Source organism: Octodon degus, unplaced genomic scaffold, assembly GCF_000260255.1.
Source record: "Octodon degus isolate 3935 unplaced genomic scaffold, OctDeg1.0 scaffold00269, whole genome shotgun sequence".
NCBI classification, from domain to species: Eukaryota; Metazoa; Chordata; class Mammalia; order Rodentia; family Octodontidae; genus Octodon; species Octodon degus.
Window position 1 is genome coordinate 1677889 of NW_004524845.1, and position 26341 is coordinate 1704229.

General features: G+C 36.5%; 1 protein-coding gene across 1 annotated transcript in view; it reads right to left on the reverse strand.

Annotated features, from left to right (window-relative positions):
* Positions 1 to 638: 638 nt before the first annotated feature.
* Positions 639 to 26341, reverse strand: part of Gc (GC, vitamin D binding protein) — a 72034-nt gene continuing 46331 nt past the window's right edge. Inside the window, exons 11-13 of the mRNA XM_023706785.1 lie at positions 26176 to 26308; positions 4682 to 4736; positions 639 to 821 (exon numbers count right to left, since the gene is read on the reverse strand). Of these exons, the coding sequence (XP_023562553.1) occupies positions 4704 to 4736; positions 26176 to 26308 (166 nt within the window). The 3' untranslated portion in view covers positions 639 to 821; positions 4682 to 4703. The remainder of the gene's footprint in view (positions 822 to 4681; positions 4737 to 26175; positions 26309 to 26341) is intronic.

Here is a 26341-nt window from a genome sequence, read left to right on the forward strand (position 1 = left end):
ATATTCATATGCTGATAATAACAGCCCAATCTAGTGCAATTTACATCCTGGAAAATCTAGAATTATAAGAATTAAAATATTTTTGGTACAGTTGTAGCTTATACACAGTGCTACTCTGAAAAATTCTTTGACATGTATTTGATGTAAAAATTGTATACCTTCACTGATTTGATTATATTACAAGTAAGGAACGGAAGTGGCCCACAAGAAAACCTTTTTTGTTTTGTTGTGTGATTTTTTGTTGTTATTGTTTTGGGCTCCCATCATAAAGTGCTATAAGCAATACTCAGAAAATAAAATATTTTACACTAAAAAAGAAAAATAGAAAACTAAGTTTTGTTTTCATAAGGTGGATACTACCTAATCCATGCAATCTGCAGATGGAAGTAAGAGGGAAATTTCAGGGAGTGTTTTGGTTTGCTCATAAGCTTGGAGCTATACCAGTGAATTTATGGTGAAGTCTATCTCTTGCATAAAGACATCCAATAAGCCTGAGATGCAATCAGAAAATGGAATTCAGAGTGTTGGAAATCATATAGTGGATGACAAGGATTTCCTCTTAGAGACAAAGCCAAGATCTAGAAACAAAGCAGGGTTGCTTCCCAACATATCTTTGTGAAAGATGCATGAACAAATTCTCAAGACCATCATTCTCAGATTTAATTTTTCTATTCTATTTCAATTTATTCTCACAGAAAATCAACAGAGTGAGAATTCCATGATTACAATATAGTAGGAGTAAGTAAGAAGTATCATAAGGTCTCCGTGGATGCCTCAGATTAGCCATCAGAGCTCATTCTATTGTTGTTCCAGGATGAGATCTACAACAGAGATAAATGGTCAATTAGAGAATAAATAATGGCCATCAACCATAATCCTGCTCATAAGAAGTATACAGAGTTATGCTGCTTTATATTTATAGTGAAGATACTTTTGGCTAGCATGATCCATATATCCATATGGTCTACTTTATGGGTTCAGAAGAAGGAAGTAAAAAAATCCACAACACTAAAGAAAAAGAAGTCATTACTTATGTCTTGCCAAGATATATACAGTGTCTTGTTTTTGTTTGAGCTAACAATGTGCCTGATCTTCTGCTTTATGAGAGTGGACAATCACTGCCAGGTCACAGAAGGTGATGAAAGGCATAATGAGGCCCCTGCTAGTTTGGAAGTAGAATGTCCAAAGACCCATGTTGCTAAAATCTTGGTCACTAGACATAATTGCAAAGTAGTAGAATCTGAGATTTGGGAAAGTTGAAGGTCCTTAGATCACTGAGTGTGGGATTTTAGGGCCCCAGCCCTCCTTTTATGCCCCAGTCTGAAGGCAAATTATTTGTTCTGCTCATCTCCCTCATTACTGCTGTCTCACTCCCCTGCTAGGGGCAGACAGCCATGGGTCTGCCAGTCATGGATGAGAACGCTAAAAGTGTCAGCAAGTATGGCATCTTTTTCTTCATAAGCTGATTATATCAGGTATTATAGTGATGGACAGCCTAGCATTAAAGCTTCTGTTCAGGAAATTGAGAAAGTCATTCAGTAGTTGTTATTTTGGTAAGTCATTGATGAGTATGAGATTTCTAAAAATCAAATTGTTATACTTTTTATTGTATATGTATTACTTCCTTTTTTCTCTCTTTCAAATAAATTAGAATCTTATTTGCACAGTGACAGAAATTCCACTTTTCATTGTATGCAGTAAGTTTATGCCTTGGAATAAGGGTGAGATCAGCAATATCAACAAAGTACACTCTCAGCCTGCCACCTATTTCCCCTCTAGCATAAGCTCTCTGCTTTGGGCATGACTGACATCTAAAATGTTTTACACATAGCTTGATTCTACAAGTTATAAAACTCCTCTATACATTGGCAAAGGGATATTAATAAGGGGGCACTAAAACATGTTTCTGAAGCTGAAGGGGAAAAGGTTATCTTGCACTGTGAGGCACAATAATTTTCTCTCAATGGGGTATGCAAACATGGTTACAAGTCAATGTGGGGGCTTGAAATCTTGAGAAAAATAATTGATCAAGGGCCCCTAAAGTGTCCAGATGACAACTCAAGTTGGCAATAATAACTTTTGTGAAAAACCATGTAACCATTGACCATTAAGTATGAATTGGATGTTTACCTAGAGATCAGAATACCTACAGAGGAAAAAGATTCAACTTTCTGTAAGCTGCTCAAATCTCTCACTAGAGATTGGTAAGTTTTTTATTAAGAAATAGATGTCCCCCAAAGTTAATTGAACTGTTTAGGTCTGGCTTCACCTAAACAATGAGCCTCATCACTCAACAACATGTTTCTCCCTTATAGTCAGAGAAAAAAGTCATACAACAAAGTGGGTATTTTCTTTTCTTTCTTCTGTTATGGTACCAGGATTGAACTCAGGACCTTGATTATGCCAGGCAAGTGCTTATGCTGCTGAGCTATCTCCCCAGTGAAAGTGGATATTTTCTAGAATAATGTGAAATAAGATGGAAGGACATCTACACATTAGAAAATGTACTTGATGTTTAGTAATTAAGTCAGGACTTGGGTTCAGATCACCCTATTCCTAGGGTTATATTGTTTCGGGGCAAAGAGGCATGTAAGTGATTGATTGAATCTGGAGTTGTTACATAGGACAACAAATTTCTCTCTGAAACTTTGAACCTATAATCTGCTGGTTGAATAAAAATGGTATAAAGTGTATCATTATTTCAGGTTATCAAGTGCAACAATCTTCTAACCTTGTGAAGAAGATATAATCTTGTTTTTCAAAACCAAGTAAACATTCTTTATGTGATGGAGTACTGATATACCTTTATTTTGCAGGCAGAGATTGTGAATAGGCAGAGAAAAGAATTGAGCTCAAAGAAACCAAAGTATTTTGCTGAAATATAAGGAAGAAATTTGTGAATGATTTTTGAGCCTCAAATGATCAAAATGTTTATGGGTGGCCAAATAACTAGATGCACAAACTGAGGAGTAACATGGAAATAATTAGAAATTTTTATAGAGATGAAAATAATGACTATAAACCAAAAGAATTATTGCCAGATCAAAAGAGAGGTAACTGATAGTGTAATGAGGCCTTTTAGCAGTTTGGATATTGTACAGCCATAGAGGTCAAGCATCAAGAGTTTGGTCCCAGAAAAGTGCAGACTGGCACTTACATTAGTAGTAGAAACATCAGTGGCAACAATTTGCAAGTATTACTGCTAATATTTGCTACTCAGATATATATATATATATATATATATATATATATATATATATAATTGAAATTATTTAATACCACTGAAGTAGCTATCAAATTTTTCATTTTACACAGAAGGAAATTAAAATTTAGATAGTAGAGATAATTAGTTTAAATTTACAAAGATAATTGGATTAGTGTTCTAATCAAGACTGAATGAGGGTCAAGCCGATAGCTCAGCAGATTAAAACACATCTTTAGGAAGATGCAGGGGTCAGAGGTTGGATCTAGGCCTGCTGTACTGGCCTCACCCCCAGGGTGTGCTGAGACTGTGATTGAGACTGGGCCTGGTGGTGTGCAACTGTAATCCCAGCACTTGGGAAGCTGAAAACAGGAGAATCACTAGAAGTCTGATCTGTGTAATGATACCCTGTAGACCCTGTACTAAATCAAAAAAAAAAAAAAAAAAGATGGAATGAATCCAGAAATGAGATTTTTATCTTATATTGTTTCTAAGTGCTTTCATTTTTACTGTTTTAAATAATTCAATTTATTGATATAAAAAAACAGAGTATAGAGAAATCACTTAGTTTCATTAGTCAATGGATTTGAAGGCATGTGGTTGCACATTTTGGATAATATATAAAAATACATAAAACAAAAATTTGCTGGTATTAAAAAGCCTCAACTCAAGTGAAATCTGAGGTAAACCCAATCCATTTTTGGCATCATCTAAAAATCTCAGAAGTGATTCTTTAAAGTGAATCTAATCAGATCTGGAGATAAAATTTTTTGTTTGAACTGTGGAGGACTAAGGTCACTTAGAGTTTAAAGTACAAAATTACATCAAAATTGTGTTTTTAATATTTTCGTTAGGCACTGTTAAATGGAAGAAAGCATAACAACTGAAAAGAAGCTGGAGTGGTCATTTTCCAGCAATGCTGGGAATTGACCAGCATTTGAAAATTTTGAACCAGAAAACTTTCTTCTCCTAAACATCATGCTGAATTATTTTTAAGACTTGATGATTCCTGTCTTTTTATTTTATTTTATTTTATTTTATTTTTTTATGGTTCTTGTCTTGATAATTTTTCTCACTGAAGGACATCAGGACACTTTAGTGATCTTTATGATTTCATCATAGCTGTGAATTTATGATGAATATAGCACCAGGCTGGGGATGTATAAATCTAACGTTACCTGTCAATGTATCAGAAAGTGAGCATATGTACCTGGATAAATTCTTTACCTTTTCTAGATGCTTAGTAATCTATTTCAGTTGTAAAATAATTTTATTTTTCTGTGCTAGGGATCAAAATTTGGAACTTGCACTTTCCACACAGATACTAATGCCACTGAGATATATACCTGGCTGTCTAAAATAACTTTAAACAGATGATAAATAAGAAAAGTAATTTGAATAAAATATACTTCTTATTCTGATTTTAAAATACGTGCATAAAGTTGTATTCTTTGGTACTGCATTTAAAATTATACTTACCTAGAACAGTACATATGCATTATCACTGCAAACTATTCCTCATTTCAGCATCAATCTGATAACAAAAAACAATGTGATATATAATTTAATAAATGCTTTATTTGCAGGCTTAGGCAGAGTCTTGCCAAAAGGAGTTTTAATACTATAGTTTTTATTGGTTGTGCTTCACATTGATTTAGATTTTTATTATCTCTTGCCTTAAAGAGTTTATAGTTTTCTTAGAAAAATAGACAAAGAGCCAGAAGAATTTAATAAATGCTAATTAGTAGGTGTATACAGAGTGTTATTATATAGAGGAAGAGATTGAAAAGGAGGGATTCCTGGAATAGATGATGTTTAAACAGTGTCCAGAAGCCTGATGAAAGATAGGAAAACTGGGCTCAGTCTTTCTTTACAAAGGGCTTGAGATGAGAATTAGTTTAAATGTTGGAAGTTTAAATGTGTTCTGGAGGTGCAAGACACATGCTAGGAAGTCAGGCTGCAGAGGAAATCAAGGGCCATAAACCTGCTGATTGGGGGAAAATTTATCTTTTAGTTTGGAAGCAATGAAAAATCATGGGATGAACATATGAACCATTTTGTATTTGCAGGCTTTTTTAAAGAATACAATATAATTACTATTTATTTCAATACTTTTAAATATGTTTTTCTTTTTTTTTCTTCACATTCTGTAGGGATTTAAAGTTTAACATATCAATACTTGATGGAAAATACCTATTATAAGTTGTGTCTAATAAGTTTGATATTCAGACAGATAGTGAGGTTAAGCTCAACTGCCTATGTTATTAGGGTAATAATATCATTAAGCTTCTCTTCTGGAGGGTAAAAAAACTTATGTTTGCAGACCAAAATAAGTACAGTCAACATTTTTGCCTTAGCCTTTTAAGGTCAAAGAGGACTCAGGACACAAGAGAACTTAAAATATAACATGCTGTAATTCAGTTGTGTCCCAAATTTACTGATCAAGGAGATTATGGGGCCACGGAGGATAGTGGCTGATGATGTACATTGTGCCTACGGGAGAGTCATATGGAGAGAAAACATTCTCTCAGGCATTCACAGAGAGCAAATTGACCAAGCAATGGCTGTGACTCATGCACATGGCTGACACCGACAGGAAATATATAAACTGTGGTACAGAATTTCATGGGAAATGCTTTGTGGATTTGACTAACCTTGGCAGATACAAAGGTTGCATTTCTTGTTATATAGTTCTTGCTTTATCTTGGTCTTAACCATCGAGCAAAAAAAATTACGAAAAAGAGGTATAAAAAGTAAAGTCATATTAATATGCTGAGCTGTAAGAGCTCAAGTCAACAACTTCTGATGTTGCCAGTCCTATGGAAAACCCACTACTATTATGGATACTGAACTAAATTGTATTATTTTTCTGGATTTACACACCTACAATATTTAAATGGCAAAGGAATATCCATCTCCGACAAAACTAAATGAACAAAGAGGATACAAATGAAGGACTATTTTGTGAGTGTATATGCAAAACAGTTAGGATAGATACAGAGCTACTCTCTTTTAATTCAGTAAGAAGAAGATTTGTACTAGTAGTGTTTGGACAGAATATCATGTCTGCATCTTGTACTATGAATAACTACTATGAACACAACAATATGCAATGTATTAATTATTGAAACCATCCTACTAATCTGTTTTGAAAATATCTCATTGGTATCTGTTTCTCAATGAAATTAATAAAAAAAGAATACAATATAATAATGGAAAAGCACTGAAACAATAAAAAATTTCATTAAAAATAATAGGATTCAGCAATGGTTGCTGTATTAGATGATGTTACCATTCAGATTAGTTGCTTCAGATATAAGCTGAAAAATTGATTAAGAAAACCAACAATAACAAAACTGCTGTAAGAAATTAAAAAGAAAAAATTAAGAATAAAAATAATTTAAGCATTAATTGGTCTTTTCAAAAGACCAAAAGAAATCAGTAGCACAATTATCCAAATTTTTCTGCATATACACATAAACATATCTTTTCACCTTATTTATTTTTGTCTTTTCCTCATCCTAGTTTTTCTTTTCCTATGAAAAAATTCTTTCTCTTTGGCAGCATCTATTGTAATTTTCAGATGTTATTTACTCTTTCAGCTTTTTATGCTGGAGAGACAATATGATGTTTGCACATGAGGGTCTCTACTACTATCTATTCATCTACAAAAAGCCTTGAATTTATCTTTTTTATAGCTGAGTAATACTCCATGGTGAAAAAATCCCACAGATGAAATTAACTGTGAAGCACTAGGCATAGACTATAGAAATAATACCTACTGGGAGATTGTGGCCCAAGTGAAAGATTTCCTTAAATTGGGCACTAAAACTGTTTTAAAATACAGGCAGAATTTTGAGATATTAAGGTAGAATTGATAGCAAGTGGAATGTGATTGGATATATGTGGAAAAAGTAGAACAAACTATCACTAAGATTTTATTTTTGGAAAATTATGGTGATAGTAATAAATTTAGGAATAAAAACAAAAAGAAGTTTTAGGGGAAAAATTTTGTTATGCTGACTTTGAATTTTGCTTGTTTTGTATTTTGAAATGGGGTGTCTCTGAATAGCTCTGGCTGGCCATGAAATCACTATGTAACCCTGGCAGGTCTCAAATCTGCTGGGATCCTCCTGTCTCAGCCTCACAGGTGTATTGATTGTAGACATATGTCACCATGCCAGGCTGAGTTGAATTTCTTATGGGATGAGATCTCATGTGATTATAGCACCCCACAGAGATTTTAACATGCTGGCACTGAGGAGAGAAATCCTGTCTGGATGCAGAACTAGAGCATAAAGTCATATGCAAAGGTGAGAACCCTTAGTGTAAAGGACTATATTGGGGTTGGAGAGGACCTAAGAAAGACTCTGAACATAGAAGTTTAAGGAGTAGATGGAGGAAGAAAAAAAGTTTCAAAACAAGACAAGAAAAAACACACAAGAAAAGGCAGAAAATATGCCACAGATGCCAAGAAAAAGAAAAAGAAAAAAAAAAGATTCAGGAAAGAAGAGGAGATTCTGGATATCAAGTGTTTTGTAGAGAAGTCTGACAAGAACTGAGCAAGGTTGGTTGGGTTTATCAAGCAGACTAGTAGCATGACTGTATTAGGAGTGGTATGGTAACATCAGAAGCCAGACTACCCAAGACTGTATAATTTCCAGGAGGTATGATGAGTCAGGTATATTTCTATGTGTTTCCAGGATCTCCTAAGGAGAATAGAAAGGCAAAATAACTTCAGAAGTACTCATAGTTTATTTGTTATATATTTTAAAATAAGGAGAAAATACCTTTAATACAGGTTGAACAGAACCAGTGAAACAAAATTGTTAATGCAAAACTAGAGGGCATAATTAATTGACAGTGAAGACAAGGAATGGAGATCAGTGAAATTCAGAGTGATATATTTATTTATTATTTTAACTGGTGTATGGTATAAAGTCTCACTATACAGATTGGAGTCCTGTTGATCCTCCTGTTTTCAGCCTCCACAGCTCTGGGATTACAGGTGTGGGCTACTACGTCTGCCTGAACTCTGTTACTGGCTTAGTATTCCCTGGGGGAAGGGCCAGTATGTCATGTGAGACCAGGGATTGAACCCTGGTCCCTGTGCTTGCTAAAACAGGCATTTACTCCACTGAGCTATCTTTGGCCGTTGATATTTTAAAGTTGGTATAGATTTCATTATTTTAACAATAATTTTGGGTTTCCAGCCAATAGTTAATGCAGACATCTCTACGAACACACTCAGCCACCTGATCTTCCACAAAGGGCCTAAACACACCTCCTGGAAGAAAGATTGCCTCTTTAAGAAATGGTGCTGTAAAAACTGGCTCTCTACATGCCGAAAATTAAAACTTAATCAGGTCTATCTCCATGCATTACGTTAAAGTCAAAATGGATTAAAGATCTGAACATTAAATTGGAAACAATAAATCTCCTGGAAGAGAAAGTGGGAGGAACTCTTGAAGACATAAAGGTGGGCAAAGAGTTCATGAACAAAAACGAAACCGCATGGGTAACACTTGAAAGTATTAATACCTGGGACCAACTATTTTTTTTTTTATCAGAATATACTTAGTGAGAGAAAGAAAGCTCCTGTCCAAAAGAGGGACAGGAGGGGGGCCCAAGCGGGTTTGCTCCACCTGGGACCAACACTTATTGACAAGTTTATGCACGTCAAAAGAAATTACCAACAAAGCTAAAAGACAACCCACAAATTTCAAAAAAATCTTAATAATAAGCACTCAGACAAAGGTCCACTCTCTAGAATTTATAAAGGACTAAAAACATTAGGGCACCTAATTTTAAATTCCCAATACAGAAATGAGCATCTAAGATGAACACATACTTCTCAGAGGATAGTTTTAGAGAAGCAAATAAATATATGAAAAAATGCTCCACATCACTAGCCATCCATGAAATGCAAATTAAAATAACATTGAGATACCATCTCACCCCACAAAGAATGGCTATTATAAAGAAATCAACCAACAACAAATGTTGGAGAGGCTGTGGGGAAAAGGGTATCCTTTTCCACTGCTGCTAGCAATGTAGACTGATGCAATCATTAAGGAAACCAGTGTGGAGACTCCTTAGGAAACTGAGACTGGAAATCTCATTCAAGCTAGATGTCACACTACTGAGAATTTAAGCAGAGAAACTTAAAACGTCATGTCATAGTGATATGTGTGTGCCTGTGTTTATAGCTGCACAATTTGTGATAGCCAAATCTTGGAAACAACCAAGATGCCCATCACATGAGGAATGATTGAACAAGATGTGTTTTTAATGCAATGGAGTATTACTCAGCTCTAAAGAATGATAAAATTGAAGCATTTATATTTAAGTGGATGCCACTTGAAGATACACTTATAAGCAAAATAAACCAGACCTACATGTGTAAATATCGTATTGTCTTCCTAGTATAAGAACTCAAAAGAAGAAATACAAATAGGAAGGTATAACACAATTAAAAGGAAAGTGAGAACATGAGGATTGGACAGCAAGAGGGCAAGGAGAAAATCTGCGAAACAGGACAGGGACAAAGCCATACATTTATATGCACAAATGGACCAGGCAATGATCCTGAGAAACATCAGCAAGTCTTTGAAACTAGCAATTAATTGGTAGGATTCTCACCCTGATTAACTGTACATGCTGATAGCTGTGAACCAAGCAACTACACTGAAGATAGCAATCTGTAATAGAAGGGTCACGTTTGAAATGCTTGTCATTCTGGTCTTCTAAATATGTACTTCTTGTCATGACATGCCAATTATTATCATAGTGTCTCACAAGTAATTTTTTAAATGGGTAATAAATGAAAAAAGAGACAAGAAAAACAAAAAAAAACAAAACAAAAAAAAAAAAGGCACAGGACTGTCCCGCTACAATGCTGTATATGGATAGATTTCTAAAGTTTCTGTGTAAAATACATAATTTTTTAGTCATATTCTTTAAAAAGTTTTCATTTTTAAAATTTTTATCTCAATATTCTGTAGGGACTTAATGTTTAACATATTAATACGTGATGGAACATACCTGTTGCATGCTATGCTTAATATGTTTGATATTCAGAGAAATAATGAAGTTAAACCCAAGTGAATAAGATGTAGAGTAATAATAAGCTTCTGTCCTGGAGAGTTAAGAACCTAAGTTTGCAGCCTAAAAATTAGAGTGATAGAAGAGCTACAAGGACAGCCAACATTCTGTACATAGCTTTCAACATCAGTGAAGACTCAGGACATAGCAGAACCTACACTGTAACATCATGTAACTCAATTGTGTCCAAAATTTTCTTGTCAAGGAGATTATGGGACCATAGAGCAACATGATTGATGATACAGAGTGTACCTAAGGAGAGTAGTCTGGAGAGAAAACATTCTCTCAGGCTTTCGAAGAGATCAAATTTGTCAAGGATTGGCCGTGACTCATCCACATGGCTGACACTGAGAAAGGATCTTCAAACTGCTGTAAAGGGTTACAAGATAAATCCTCAGGGTACTTGACTGACACTATCAGATACAAAAGTTTCATTTCTTGTTATGCAGATCTTGATTTATCTTGTTCTTAACCCTCAGGCAGACAAATCTAAAAATGTGGTATATAAAGGAAAGCCATATTTACATGCTGAGCTTTGAAAGGCTAAAGACTACAACTTCTGTGGATAACCCAGTACTGTGTACTGCTGCACTATGTTGGATTGTTTTGCTGAATTCACGCACCTATATTATTTATTTATTATTATTATTATTTTTTGCAGTGCATCTGCTGAAGATTTATTTAGCTCAGTAGTGAGGGAGCAAGCAGAAGAGCGAAGCCGGTACAAAGAAAAATATGATAAATATTTACAGTCAATCAAAGCAAATAGTATTGAAATTTTTACCAAGACATAGTGGAGATAGTTAATGGTGATAAATGATAGAACTGTAAACTGTGGGACAGAAATTATCCATAGTTTATCAGTTCTGACAAGGGGACATCTAACTTTATGATATGGACCTAAAGAGTAGTGAATATTAAGTCAAGCAGTTATTATTCCTAAAGCATCAAGTATCTCTTGTGTGACTTTGTTGACAATATTCCATGTGATCTGAAAAGGGCACTAGTCATCCTTTGGCCTTATTTCCTTTTGATTTTTTTTTTTTTTGATAATATGGTTTCAAGAGGTTTCTGTGGTCAGCATGTGAATGCTCTTCTGCCTTCTTGTTGATCTGTATTCTGACTAGGTATGTGTTTCTGGGGCCCTGTGCTGGAGCCAGTCTGTGCTGCCCTTCTGCATAATGTGGCGATTATTGTCAGAGATGCTGGCTTCTATGTGACCTATCTGGATCAACATCCTTCTCCCTTGTCCAGGTTGGAAAACTTCAATAACAGAATAAATGCAGCACCTTTAAGTAGTATGGTTATTTTGGGGAGGGCATAAAAACAACATTGGGTTTTTCTCCTAGGTCCAGAACAGTTCGAAAGAAATCATATGATGTGACTGGTTTCAACATAGGCAGTGACTATTCCATTTATAAGTTCATAAGCAGTAACATGTTTTAAACATGACTGAAATATCCATGTTGCTTTTTCATTGTTCCTCCAAGCATGGCTTTCTTTACTATCAGTTGGTCCATTGTACACCCAAGGGCTCCTCCCCTGTCATACGAATTCAATTTCATAAGAGGAAACTGTGATTGATTTGGAGGCATGAGGTTCTTACTTGGTAAAAAAGTTCAATAAGGTGAAGCCTCCTGGGTCCTCTGTAAGTCCTGCTTTGTGCACAGTTTTATGTATCAATTGTTTTATTTAATCATGTTTCAGGAGCTTCAATTTGACATCTTTGCAGCAGAATGACAAATGCTCTTCGTGGCCTTCCACAGCCGTTGCCTCCATGTGGCACTACTTAATCTCTAGAAAGAGACAGTGGGCCGTGGCCAGCATGAGCTGGGACCCGAGAGGAGTCAGGTCCCTGGAGGAGGGCTCAGTGTGTGCGGCCCCAAGTGGCCTGGGTGTGCAAGGAACTTCTTTTGTCTGATTCCTGAACATGTCTGTACTCCAGGCTTTCTTTTCCTCTGTTTGGTCTATGGCGTTCCACTTTTGTTTAAGCTGTGTTCGAGGGTTCTGTGGCCCAGTCTGGTCTCATTTCTCCATATCGGGCTTGGAGGGCCACATCAAGTCATAAGTGCAGAGGGTGTTTTTAAGAATGTAGATCCTTTCTTTCCAGTCTCAGATTTAGAGTCAGAATGTGAGGATGGATCAAGGAATCTTCATTGTAAAGGTGTCTTGGTCAACCACCGAATCACCAAAATGGATTTTGTGCTCATTTCATATCTGTTTTGCAACCCTATGTACCAAACCAAATCAAGCCAAACCAAACCAAATCAAACCAAACCAAACCAAACCAAACCAACCCAATACAACCCAACCCAACTCAACCCAACCCAACCCAACCCAACCCAACCCAACCCAACCCAACCCAAACCAAACCAAACCAAACCAAACCAAAACAAGATTCTTTCAATACAGACATGCTGGCCTCTTGTTAAGCTGTCTAGATTAAAATCATTCATACCCATGAAAGAGTGACTAAAATTGAGTTTGCCTGGGGTTTTGTGGCTTAGGGGAGGATTCCAACATCTTTAAGACTTCCCACAAAGCCAACCTTCATGGGAGCACTCTGTCCTAGAGGCTGTACTCTGCCTACTGGCTGCCTGAGGTACAGTGGTAATGGCAGCAGACCTCACATTGGAGACATAGCATTCCTGTAAGCAGGTTACCTGACTTTGTAAGAGTCTGTCTCCTTTTCCTTTATTTATTTATTTATTTATTTATTTATTTATTTATTTATTTTGTATTTAGGACAGGGTGTACAGGGTCTCACTACATAGATGGGACTTGTAGTGGTCCTCCTGTTTACAGCCTCCCAAGTGCTGGGATTACAAGCACGCACCACTATGCCCAGTCTCCATTGCCATCTCATTGCACCCAGAGATCAGGGCCAGCATGACAACCCGGGGATCAGACTCCTGGCCCCTGCATCTGCCTAAGCAGGTGTTTTAATCTGCTGAGATATTTGGCTGGCCCTCTGTTTTCTATGTAGGCTGGTAAGATGCTTTCCTGGGCAGAAAGAACACTGAACAAGAAACATTAAAGGACAAATTCAGATATCAATACCTTATTTTCGATCATTTTGCAATGCCTATTCTACTGGAAACCCTAAGAAAGCCCAGGCATTAAATCTAAGACATTGGGAGAGAGCTGTTAATAGCATAGCCTGGACTGGGGAGATAGCTCAGTGGTCTAAGCACCTGCCTGGCAAGCACAAGGACCCGGGTTTGATCCCCAGTACTCCATGTGCTGTGTCAACCTTAGAACCCCAGGTAGGCCTTGCCAACCCCAGGAACTGGGTGTGGTGGCACACACACCCATATTATTTAGATGTCAATGAAATACCCATTTCTTACAGGAATAAACAAAAATGGGATACAAAGGAAGGACCATTTTGTATCAGTATATGCAGAATAGTTAGGATAGATATACAGCTACTTTTGCTTTATTCAATAAGAAGAAAGATTTGTCCTAACAGTGTTTCAACAGGATACTCTGTCTGCATCTTGTACTATGGATAACCACTAAGAAGATAGCAATGTACACTGTTTTAATGTTTGAAACTGTCCTATTAACCAGTTTTGAAACTGTCTCATTGATATTTGTTTCTCAATAAAAAAAAATTTAAAAAACCAAAATGATGGATGATAATCAACAACAACAACAACAAAAACAAAAACAAAACCAAACAAAGAGAAACAAATGAAAACGTCAATGACAATAAAACCGAAAACAGAGTTGTGGAGATAGCTCAGGGGCATATGCACCTGCCTGGTAAGCACAATGTCCTGAGTTCAATTATTGGTGCCACATAAACAAAATAACAAAAAACAAAAATAAACAAAACAAAACACAAAACACCTCAATTGCAACCAGTACAGTGTGAAAGGAATAAACTCAATATGAGCTTCTGAGTTGGACAAAGGAAAACATTGTGGCATGATGTAGTTTTTCTTACCAGTGCCTCTGTATGCCATTAATAAAGTGGCCAAGACCATGAAGTTCTTGGAATTTGTGACTTGTATCTCCAGTATGGTAAAATCGCATATAGTGTTGCCCTTAGTTTTAGACTGTTCTAAATAATGTGACAATTGATAGAGAATAATAGATAAAATGAAAAATATATGAGCTATTTCTGAAAAAGGCCTACAAAACATATTTCCATCAAGTAAGACTGAAAACTAGCTAGGAAGTGGACAGTATAGTGTAAGACACTCACAAATCTCTGAAGTTAAAAAGAGTTGAGGGCTGTACCAATAGTCCACACAGCCTGAAAAAGGTTCTGCTGCTCAGCAGTCCACAGACATGGAGAAACCCAAAGTGGTAGCATCACTCTGGCTTACAGGAGAGAACCAAGAAGAATCAGATACTATGAGGAGGGAAATATTGATTTATCTATTAAGACACAAAGCTCATGTTTATAAAGGATAAAAAATACATACTGTGACAACCATTCAAATATATTTAAGAAACAGAAAAGGAAGAAATGATAGAAGAAGAGAAATGAGAGGGAAAAGAGGGAAGACATCATTTAAAGAAAGATGACCTAAAGAACTAACAAAAACTGAGAGGAATGGGAAACAAAGTTGAAAGATTCATATCTGAGTACTAAATTCTTTGTTTTTCAGAATTGTGGGCCAACTGGTAGTATCTAAAGAAATATTACTTATTAAAAACACTAACATGCTCTAACTGCACACTAAATGTTAAAATACAAGATCTCCTAACTTCAGAAAATAGTTGATATTTATTAAAAGAAACATTTTTGTAAATTTTAGAAATTCTTCAGTTACATTATTATTCTGATTTCCTATTAAAATAAAATAAAATTTGATATTTTGCTAGCTAAAATAGAAAACATGACCACATTTTCAAGAAGTATTTTTAATGAATTTATGTTATGTATAACTACGTAAACATGAAAGCATATGTAGAGATTCGGATATTTGTACCGTATTCTCTTCTTTGGCTTTTTTTATTGAAAGGAATCTTGCATGCCTATATCTGGTAATCTGAACAAATGTGATAATAAAAATACTTAACATAACAATCACTGCTAATTCTATTTTCTTTTTTTTCCCATAATTTTATTGAGAATCAAATAGCAATGAGACAGTTTCAAAAGAAATTGGTAGGACAGTTTCAATAATTAACACATTGCATGCATTCTTCCTAGTTGTTAATTGCTGTACAAGATGCTGACATGATATCCTATTTACAAACACTATTAGAACAAATACCTATATTCATGAAGAGAATGTAACTATATATCTATCCTAACCATTTTAAATACACAGATACAAAATGGACATTCATCTGTATCCCATTTTTTTGTTTAGTTCCGTTATTTGAATATTATAGGTGTGCTAACAGCAAAATATTCTAAAAGAGTCCAGTAGTCCATAATAGTATTGGGTCTTCTGCTTCACTGGCAATGTCAGAAATTGTTGACCTGAGTACCCCATAGCTCAACATAACAGAATGGCATTATTTCTTATACTTCGTTTATATAATTTTCTGCTGGATGGTGAAGACCAAGATAAAGCAAGACTTATGCAACAAGAGTTGTAGCTTTTGGGTCTGATAAGATCAGTGAAATCCACTCAGGATTTATCCTGAGATCCTGTACCTCGGTTTGTAGATCATTTGTCAGTGTCAGCCATGTGGAAGAGTCAGGGCCATTGCTTGACAAATGTGCTCTCTGTGAAAGCCTGAGAGAATATTTTCTCTCCATGTGACTCTCCATAGGCATACTCTACATCATCAATCACTTTCCTCTTTGGCCCCATAATCTTTTTGATCAGAAAATTTGGGATATGACTGAGTAACATGACATTACAGTATAAGTTCTCATATGTCCTGAGCCTTAATTGACCTGGGAAAGCAAGGGTTAAAATGTGAGATTTTTTTGTGACCCTCGTTTTTCTCTAATTTTGGTTGGAAAACTTAAGTTGTTAACCATCCAGAAGACAAGTTTATTGTTATTACCACGCAACCTAGGCCATTAAGCTTAACCTCACTATTGGTCTGAGTATCAAACATCATTGGCATAACATGGAACAGGTAATTTTCATAAAGTATTGATATGTTGAAATTTAAGTCCCTACAGAATATGATGAAAAAACATTTAAAAACTGGAATATCTTTTTAAAAAGCACAAAGAATCGTGTAATTCTTCTGTTTACACATAAGTCCAAAAATCTAATCATATAAAACCTTGAAGCAGGACAGTCCCAAAACATTCCTTTTCCTGTCTCCTGCCTTCATTCATGACCCCTTCTTTTTGAACAATCATCTACCCAAGAGAGAGCACAGCAGCAACTGGCATGTCATGACAAGGAACTTGTATTCAGAAGACCAGAATGACAGCCACTCCAAGCATGAACCTACTATTAAAAATTTCCATCTTCAGTGCAGTTACTTAGTTCACAGGTGTCAGTATATATAGTCAGTCAGGGTGAGAATCTTTCCAAATACTGCTTGATTCAAAAATCTTCTGGAGATTCTTAGGATCATTTACCAACCCATCTTCTACATATAACAGTGTGACTTATCACTGTCATATTCACTAGCTTTTCTCCTTTCCCTCTCTTAATTAGTTAGTCCTTGAGATCTTGCTTTCTTTTTACTTGTATTATATCATTATATTTGTATTTCTTCTTTGGAGTTCTCATACTAGGGAAACTATATGATATTTACATAAGTGTGTCTGGTTTATTTCACTTATAAGTATATCTTCAAGTGGCATGCACTTCAATATAAAGGCTTTGAGTTTATCATTCTTTATAGATGAGTAATACTCCATTATATAAAATTACCACATCTTTTTCATTCCTTCCTCAGGGGATGGGCATCTTGGTTGTTTCAAAGTTTTGGCGATCACAAATTGTGCTGCTATAAACATAGGCGCACATATATCAAGAAGATATGTTATTTTCAGATCCTCCGAGAAAATTCCCAGTAGAGGAATGCCTGGCTTAAATGGGATTTCCTGTCAAATTTTCTCATGAGTCTCCACACTGATTTCCATAATGGTTGCACCAGTCTATATTCCTACCAGCAGTGGAGAAGCGTTCCTTTTTCCCCACAGCCTTTCCAACATTTGTGGTTGGGTGATTTCTTTATGATAGCCATTCTTTCTGCAGTGAGATGATATATCAATGTTGTTGTAATTTGCATTTCACGGTTGGCTAGAGATGTGGAGCATTTTTTTATATATTTATTCGCTTCTTTTATTTCATCCTCTGAGAAGTGTTTGTTCATCTCAGATGCCCATTTCTGGACTTGGTCTTTAAATTTTGGGGCCCTAGTGTTTTTTAGTTTTTTATAAATTATGGAGAGCAGACCTTAGTCTGAGTACTTATTGTCATGATTTTTTTCCAAATTTGTGTGTTGTCTTTTCACTTTGTTGATAATTTCTTTTCACGTGCAAAAAATTCTCAGTAAGAGCAGGTCTCAGTTGTTAATTTTCTCAAGTGTTTCCTGTGTGATTTGATTTTTCATTTTCATGAACTCTTTGCTTATCTGTATGTCTTCAAGAGTTCCTCCTACTTTCTCTTTCAGGAGAGTTAGTGTCTGAATTTTAATGTTTAGATCTTTAATCCATTTTGACTTGAGCTTAGTGCATGGTTATTGACCTGGGTCAAGTTTTACTTTTTGGCATGTAGAGAGCCAGTTTTTCCAACACCACTTTTTAAAGAGGCTGTCTTTTTTCCAGTGAGTATGTTTGGCCCCTTGGTCAATCATAAGGTGGCTGAATGTGTTATTAGGAGCTTCAGCGCTCCTAATCTATTCCATAGATCCTCAGGTCTATTTTGTTTCCAGTACCATGCTGATCTTATCACAGTAACCTTGTAGTATAATTTCAAGTCAGGAATTATAATTCCTCCTCCCTTCTTTTTTATTGTCCAGGATTGCCTTTGCTATTTGAGGTCTTTTCTGGTTCCAAATAAATTTTAGGACTCATTTCTCTAGCTCTGTAAGATATGTTGGTTGTAGTGTGATAGGGATTTCATGAAATCTGTACAGCAATTTTGGGAGTATGGCCATCTTCACAATGTTGGTTCTTCCTATCCAGGAGCATGGAATATCTTTCCATTTTCTGAAATCCTCTACAATCTCTTTCTTAAAAGCACTGTAATTTTCCTTGAAATGATCTTTGACTGCTTTAGTTAGATTAATTCCAAGGTATTTCATTTTCTTCAGTGCTATTGTAAAAGGTATGGTGTCTATATTTTCTCTCTCAGTGTGTTTTTTATCAGTGTAAAGGAATCTTATTGACTTTTGGGCATTGACTTTATAACCTGCTATGCTATTGAATTTCTGTATTAGTTCTAGTAGAATCTTGATTGAGTTTTTGGTCTTCCAAGTAAAGTATCATATCATCTGCAAATAAAGATAATTTAACTTCTTTTTTACCTATTCTTATTCCTTTTATTTCTTTCTATTGCCTAATGGCTGTAGCTAATGCTTCAAGAACTATATTGAATAGGATTGGTGGTATGGGCATCCTTGTCATGTACCAAATCTAAGAGTAAAATATTTCAATATTTTCCCAATTTGAATTGTGTTAGTCATTGGGTTTTCAAAAAAGGCTTTTAGCAGATTGAAGTAGAGTCCATCAATTGCAATTTTCTGTAAGCCTTTGAACATGATTTAGTGTTGGACTTTGTCAAAAGCCATTTCCATATCAGTTGAGATGCTCATGGGTTTTTCTGTTTTTACTCTATTGATATATTGTATTACATTTATAGATTTTTGAATATTTTTCAATCACCTTCCTTGCATCCCCGGGGTGAATCCTACCTGGTCTTGGTGTATGATCTTCTTGATGATTTGCTGTATAGTATTTGCTAGTATTTTATTGAAGAATTTTTCATATATATTTATGAGGGAGATAGTCCTGTAGTTCTCTTTCCTAGTTGCATTTTCCCTGGTTTTGGTATGAGTATAATACTTGCCTCCAGAAATGATTTTGGGAGGATTGTTTCCTTTTCAATTTCATGGAAGATTTTGAGGAGTACAGGGACAACATCTTTTTTAAATTTCTTGTAGAATTCAGCTGGAAATTCATGTGGACCTGAACTTTTTTGTCAGTAGGTTTTTAATTACATCTAGTATTTCATTGACTGTTATTGGGCTATGGAGGATGGTTATATTTTGTAGATTTAATTATGGCAATTTGTACCTTTCTAGGAACCTGTCCATTTCTTCTGTGTCTTCTACTTTGTGAGAGTAAAGATTCTCAAAATAGCTATTGATAATCTTCTGAATGTCCTCTGGGTCTGTTTAATAACAACTTTTTCCTTCCTTATTGCTTGTATTTGTATTTTTTGTTTCCTCTTTTTGATGAGGTTATCTAGGGGCTTATGGATTTTATTTAATATTTCAAGGAACCAGCTATTTGTTTTTTTAATTCTTTGAATTGTTTTCCTCTTCTCAATTGAATTAAATTCTGCTCTAATCTTTATGATTTCTTCCCATCTTTGCGTTCTGGCTTTGTTTTGCTCTTCATTTACTAGTTGTTGAAGGTGCAACATTAGGGTATTTAATTTTTCCTGTTCTGTTTTCTTAATGTGTTTGTTCACAGGTATGAATTTCCCTCTGAGAATTGCTTTCATTGTATCCCCTAAATTGTGATAAGTTGTGCTAATTTTTCATTGAATTGTAGATATTGTTGAATTAATTGTTTCATTTCATCTGTGAGCCATTGGTTGCTGAGCAGGGATAAATTTAATTTCCACTTATTTAAGGATTTTTCTGGTTTCTTTTGTCATTTGTTTCCAGCTTCATTGCACTGTGGTCAGATAACGTGCATGGGATAATTTTTGTTTTCTTATATATAATTAAGCATGATGTATGGAGCATTATGTGGTCTATTTTTGAAAATGACCCATGTGCAGGTGAGATAAATTTGTATTCAGCTGTGTTTGAGTGGAACACTCTGTATATATTCTCCAAGTCCATTTGTTTCAAGCTCTGGTTGAGCTGTGTCATTTCTTTGCTAAGTTTTTGGCTGAAGGACCTATCTTTTGGGGATAAGGTGGTGGTAAGCTCTCCTGTTAAGATTGTGGTATTGGATATGAGATTTTTCATGTCCATTAATATTTGCTTTGTGGTATTGGAGATGAGATTTTTCATGTTCATTAAGATTTGCTTTATATAGTTGGGTGCTCCCATGTCTGGTGCATACATATTCATGACTGTTACCTCTTCCTCTTGTATTTTTCCCCTAACTAGAATATAATAGACTTCTTTATTTCATCTTTAATCATTCTTGGTTTGAAGTTGAGAGGGTCTGATAATAGAATTACTACACCTGCTTTTTCCTGAGGTGCTGTGGCATGTAGTATTGTGCTCCATCCCTTGACTTTCAATCTATGAATGTCTTTATGAGTTAAATGTGTATCTTGTATGCAGCATATTGTTGGATTTTGTTTCTTAATCCACTATGCCTGTCTATTTCTCTTCATTGGTGAATTGAGTCAATTTACACTGATGCCTATAATTGAGATGTATTGACTTACAAATGACATGTTATTTACCTGTTGTCGTTTACTCCTTCTTGTTCTGTGTTTAATTGCTGGCACTATTTATTTCGTTGCTTCTGATCTCATTCGTGGAGTTCTGATCATTTTGTCCCTCTCTAGAACATCTTTCTGTAGCCTGTGTAGGGTTGGCTTTGTCATCATGAAATTCTTTAGGTCTTCTTTGTCATGAAAGTATTTCACTTCTCCATCGAACTAGAAAAAGAGTTTTTCAGGGTATAGTAGTCTGGGATGGATATTCTTTTTATAGAAGACTTGAAGTACTCTGCTCCATGCTGTTCTTGCCTTCATGTTTTGTGAAGAAAAGTTGGCCATAATTCTGATGAGTTTTCCTCTGAATGTGATCTACTTCTTTTCTCTAGCGGCTTTCAATATATCATTCTTGTGATGAATTTCTGGGATCTTGACAGTTATACGTCTTGGTGTGATTTTCGTTGAACTGAGGTTACTTGGCATTCTGTATGCTTCGGTTACCTGAATGCCAGATTGTTTCCTCATATTTGGGAAATTTTCTGCTATTACTTCTGCCCATATTTTTTTAATATCATTTGTATTGACTCTTTCGTTCTCATTGATGCCTATTAATCTCACATTATTCATCTTTGCATCATCATGTGGGTGATGGATTATTTTTTCCTGCATCCTAGTTGTTTTTAAGAAATTCTTTATTACCTTTTCACTAGCTGCACCAGCGTCTTCAAATCTGAAACTCTATCTTCACTTTCACTTATATGATTTTGCTATATTATAATCACGATGTTAATTTTTCTCTATATCTCTTTGACTCTGCTTCATGCGATCTATTACTTTCCTGCATTGTTCATTCAAGGAATCCATCATTTTTCTAATCTCTATTTTTTTTTATCAACATCTTCTTTAGAAGCAGTTATGAATTCTTTTACAGCAGTATTTTTTTTCAGATTGGTTTTCCTCCTTATGTTTCTGTAGTTAATTCTTTCCTTCAGATGCTATGAGATCTGACAATTCTTTTTTCATTTCAGAAAGCAATTCCACTCTGAGTTTCTCTGTGACTTTCTGCTGTTGGTTATTTTCTATCGACTCTATTAATTCATTCATTTGGACTGAGCTAGTGTCCTCTGCACTTGTTCTGAGTGGGCATTGGGTGTCCTCCATATGTTTCTGCATTTGATTCTTTACTGCAGATGTTATTAATTAAGGGATTTCTTTTTTCATTTCCAATTTGAGTTCCTCTATACCTTTCTGCAGCTGTTTCTTTATTTCAGAAACCGTTGATTCATTACATTCAGCTGTGTGATTTCCAAATTGTTCCATTTTAGTGTCCTCTGTACTTCTTGTGGGTGGGCTTGGGTTCTGAGATTGCATTTTGCTCCTTCTCATTGTCATTTTGTGTAGCACTGTTTCTGACATTTGTGGTAGATCATTGTTGCAGTTATATCCTTAGCACCTACTGAAGTTCAGGTGCAGATCTACAAAGTTTGGAATTATCCAGCTGTGCCTGGCTTGGATCTGACTGCTGTGCTCAGCTCCCCCTTGCTACTGCCCTTGGGAGTGAACTAGTTGTACCCCTCTGGCAAAATATACTACTTCTGGACTAGCTGGGTGGTTCTGTCTCCTACACTCTCTGCAGGGATTGTAGCTGCAGCGTTTCACCCTAGGCCTGTATGCCAGGCCCAGCTGAGTCTGGAAGGGACAAGATGGAGTAGGTGGGAGAGGCAGCTCTCCTACATATTCACTGGGTCTGGACTAGGACTGGATCTGGGTGTTTTTGGAACGCGACAGCAATTCCTACTGTGTGGGCGGGGTGTGTCGGGGTACTATGGAGTGATAGGGTGCATCCTGAGAGTGTGATAGAGGGTGCCACCCATGATGCACCTGGGCTGGGACAAGTAGATCAAGCCAACACTGGGTAGTCATAACCTCTCCCACACTCTCACTGGGCCTTTGTTAGGACTCAATCTTGGGGTTCCCGGAATATGGCAGAAATTCTTACTGGGCCACCAGGATGGGGAGGTGCTGCAGAGCGGTGGGGGGCATCCCAAGGGGGTGGAACAGAATCTCACCCATGCTGCACCTGGACAGGGATCAGTATGTCCCGCCAGCGCAGGGTAGCTGGAAGCTCTCCCACACTATCACTGGGCCTGGGCTAGGAATGGGTCTGATGTCGATTTTAGAAAATGATCCATTTACACCTGAGAAAAATTTGTATTCAGCTGTTTTTGGGTGGAACACTCTGTATATGTCCACCAAGTCCATTTGTTTCAAGCTCTGGATCAGTTCTGTTATTTCTTTGCTAAGTTTTTGTCTGGTTGACCTATCTTTTTGGAATAAGGGGGAGTAAATGTCTCCTGTTAAGATTGTGGTATTGAATATTAGATGTTTCATGTCGATTAAGATTTCCTATATAGAGATGGGTGCTCCCGTGTTTAGTGCATACATATTTATTGGTCTTACCTCTTCCTCTTGAAATTTTCCCCTAACCAGTATACAATGGCCTTCTTTATTTCACTTTATCATTCTTAATTTGATGTTGAGAGTGGCTGAGAATAGGATTGCTACCCCTGCTTTTTTCTGAGGTGCTGGGGCATGTAGTATTGGGTTCCATCCCTTGACTTTCAGCATATGAATGTCTTTATGAGTTAAATGTGTATCTTGTATACAGCATATTGTTGGATTTTGTTTCCTAATCCACTATGCCCGTCTATTTCTCTTAATTGTTGAATTGAGTCCATTTACATTGATGGTTACAATTGAGATGTTTTGACTTACGATTGACATATTATTTACCTTCTGTCGTTTACTCCTTTTTCTCCTGTGTTTAATTGCTTACCCTATTTAGTTGGTTGCTTCTGATCTCATTCGTGGAGTTCTGATCATTTTTTTTTCTCTCTAGAACATCTTTTAGTATCCTGTTTAGTGTTGGCATGTCATCTTGAAATTCTTTAGTTGTTCTTGTCATGAAAGTATTTCACTTCTTCATCAAACTTGAAAGAATGTTTTGCAGGGTATAGTAGTCTGGGTTGGATATTCTTTTCATAGAAGACTTGAAGTACTCTGCTCCATGCTCTTCTTGTTTTCATGGTTTGTGAAGAGAAGTTGGCCATAATTCTGATGGGTTTTCCTTTGAATGTGATCTACTTCTTTTCTCTAGCGGCTTTCAGTATATTATTCCAGTGCTGAATATCTGGGATCTTGACTGTTACATGTTTCGGTGTGTTTTTAATTGGGTTGAGGTTACTTGGCATTCTGTACACTTTGGCTACCTGAATGTCAGACTATTTCCTCATATTTGTGAAGTTTTCTGCTATTACTTCTGCCCATATTTTTTTAATGTCATTTGTGTTCACTCCTTCTTTCTCATTGATGCCTATTAGTCTCACATTGTTCTGCTTTGCTTATCTCACAGGTGATGGATTATTTTTTCCTGCCTCCTATTTGTTAAGAGATCGTTTCTTACCTTTTCACTACCTGCACCAGCATCTTCAAGATCTGAAACTGTGACTTCACTTTCACTTAAATGGTTTTGCATGCTTGTGATTGAGATTTTAAATTCCTATCTCTTTCACTGTGCTTTATGCTATATATTTCTTTCCTGTATTGCTTATTCAAGGATTCCTTCATTTTTCTTATCTTCTCTATTTATTTTTTATTAATGTCTTCTTTAGAAGCAGTTTTTAGTTCTTTTACAGTAGTTTTTTTTCAGATTTGGTTTCCTCCCTGTTTCTGTAGTTGATTCTTTACTTCAGATGCCATGAGTTTTGAGAATTCTTTTTTTTTATTTCAGAAAAGAATTCCGCTCTGAGTTCCTCTATAACTTTCTGCTGTTGCTTATTTTCTATCAGTGCTATTAATCCGTACATTTGAGCTGAGCTAGTAGAAAAGTATTCTGCTCTCAGCTCCTCTATGACTTTCTGCTGTTGCTTTTTTACTATCGACGCTATTAATTCATACATTTTAGCTGAGCTAGTTTCCTCTGCACTTGTTCTGAGTGGGCATTGGGTTTCCTCCATATGTTTCTGCATTTGATTCTTTACCGCAGATGTTATTAATTCAGGGCTTTCTTTTTTCTTTTGCAATCTGAGTTCCTCTATATTGTTTTGCAGTTGTTTCTTTATTTCAGAAACCAATGGTTCATTAATTTCAGCTGAGTGATTCCTAATTTGTTCTTTGTTAGTGTGCTCTGCACTTCTTATGGGTGGGCTTGGGTTTGAGATTGCATTTTGTTCCTTTTTTTGGCATTTTGTGGAGCATTGTCTTCTGACATTTGTTGTAGATCTTTGTTGCAGTTATAACCTTAGCACCTACTGAAGTTCAGATGTAGATCTAAAAAGTTTGGATTTATCCAGCTGTGCCTGGCTTGGGTCTGGCTGCTGTGCTTAGCTCCTTCCTGCTGCTGTCCTTGAGAATGAACCTGTTGTGCCCCTCTTGCAAGATATTCTGCTTCTGGACTTGCTGTGTGGTTCTGTCTTCTACTTTCTCTGCCTGTATGGCAGGCCTGAGATGAGTCTGGATAGGAGAAGTTGGAGTAGGAGGGAAAGGCTGCTCTCCCACACACTCACCAGGCCTGGGCTAGGACTGGATCTGGAGGTCCCCAGAATGTGCCAGAAATTCTCACTGAGCGGGCAGGTTTGGGGGGTGCTGCAGAGTCTTGGCGGGCCCCTTAGGGGTGCAAGAGTGTCTCACCCATGCTGCGACTGGGCTGGTACCACCAGGTCCCGCTGGCGTAGGGTAGTGGGAACCTTTCCCACACACTCACCGGTCCTGCCGTATGACTGGATCTGAGGGTCCCTAGAACGCGGCACTTCTTTGGCTTTTTATTTATTTTTAAAATATTCATTCATTTACTTTTTGTATTTTAGGAAAGGGTCTACAGGGTGTTCAGGGTCTCACTGCTAGATCAAACTCTTAGTGACGTGTCTGTTTACAGCCTCCCAAGAGCTGGGAGTACATTCGTGTAATACCACTCCCAGTCTCAATTGGCCTTTCAGTACACCCTAGGGGCGGTGCCAGCACAGTAAGCCCAGGGTTAGGATCCCAGGCCCCTATGCCTTCTTGCAGGTGCTATAAACAGCTGAGCTATTTAGCCAGCTCCAGTTTTTTAAAAGAAGGTTCCAATTTATAGTCTGAAAAGCATACTTTGCTGCCTTATGTTTATAAACCTGTCTTCATAAATCTGCTTTAAAATGAACATAAGATGGAAGCAGTGATTCTTTCATTCTCACTGGTAAGACACAGTTGTTTTAACAGCACTGTCATAATAACATTTCTGCAACAAGAGCCAACCGAGTAACTCTGAATGCCCAGACTCTCTGTTTTCTGTAGTGAGAAGTAGAGAGTTATGTTTCCTACCTGTGTGGCACAGTAGCGAGGAGGAGAATTTATGGAGCAACACTTCGATGCAAAGTCAGAGTGCTCAGTCATCAGGTCAGCCAACTCCGTGGATGTGGCTTCAGGCCGTTTTGTTCTTAGTCGCTCCACCAGTCTGAAATGTGAAATGCCATGTTTATATAAGGAT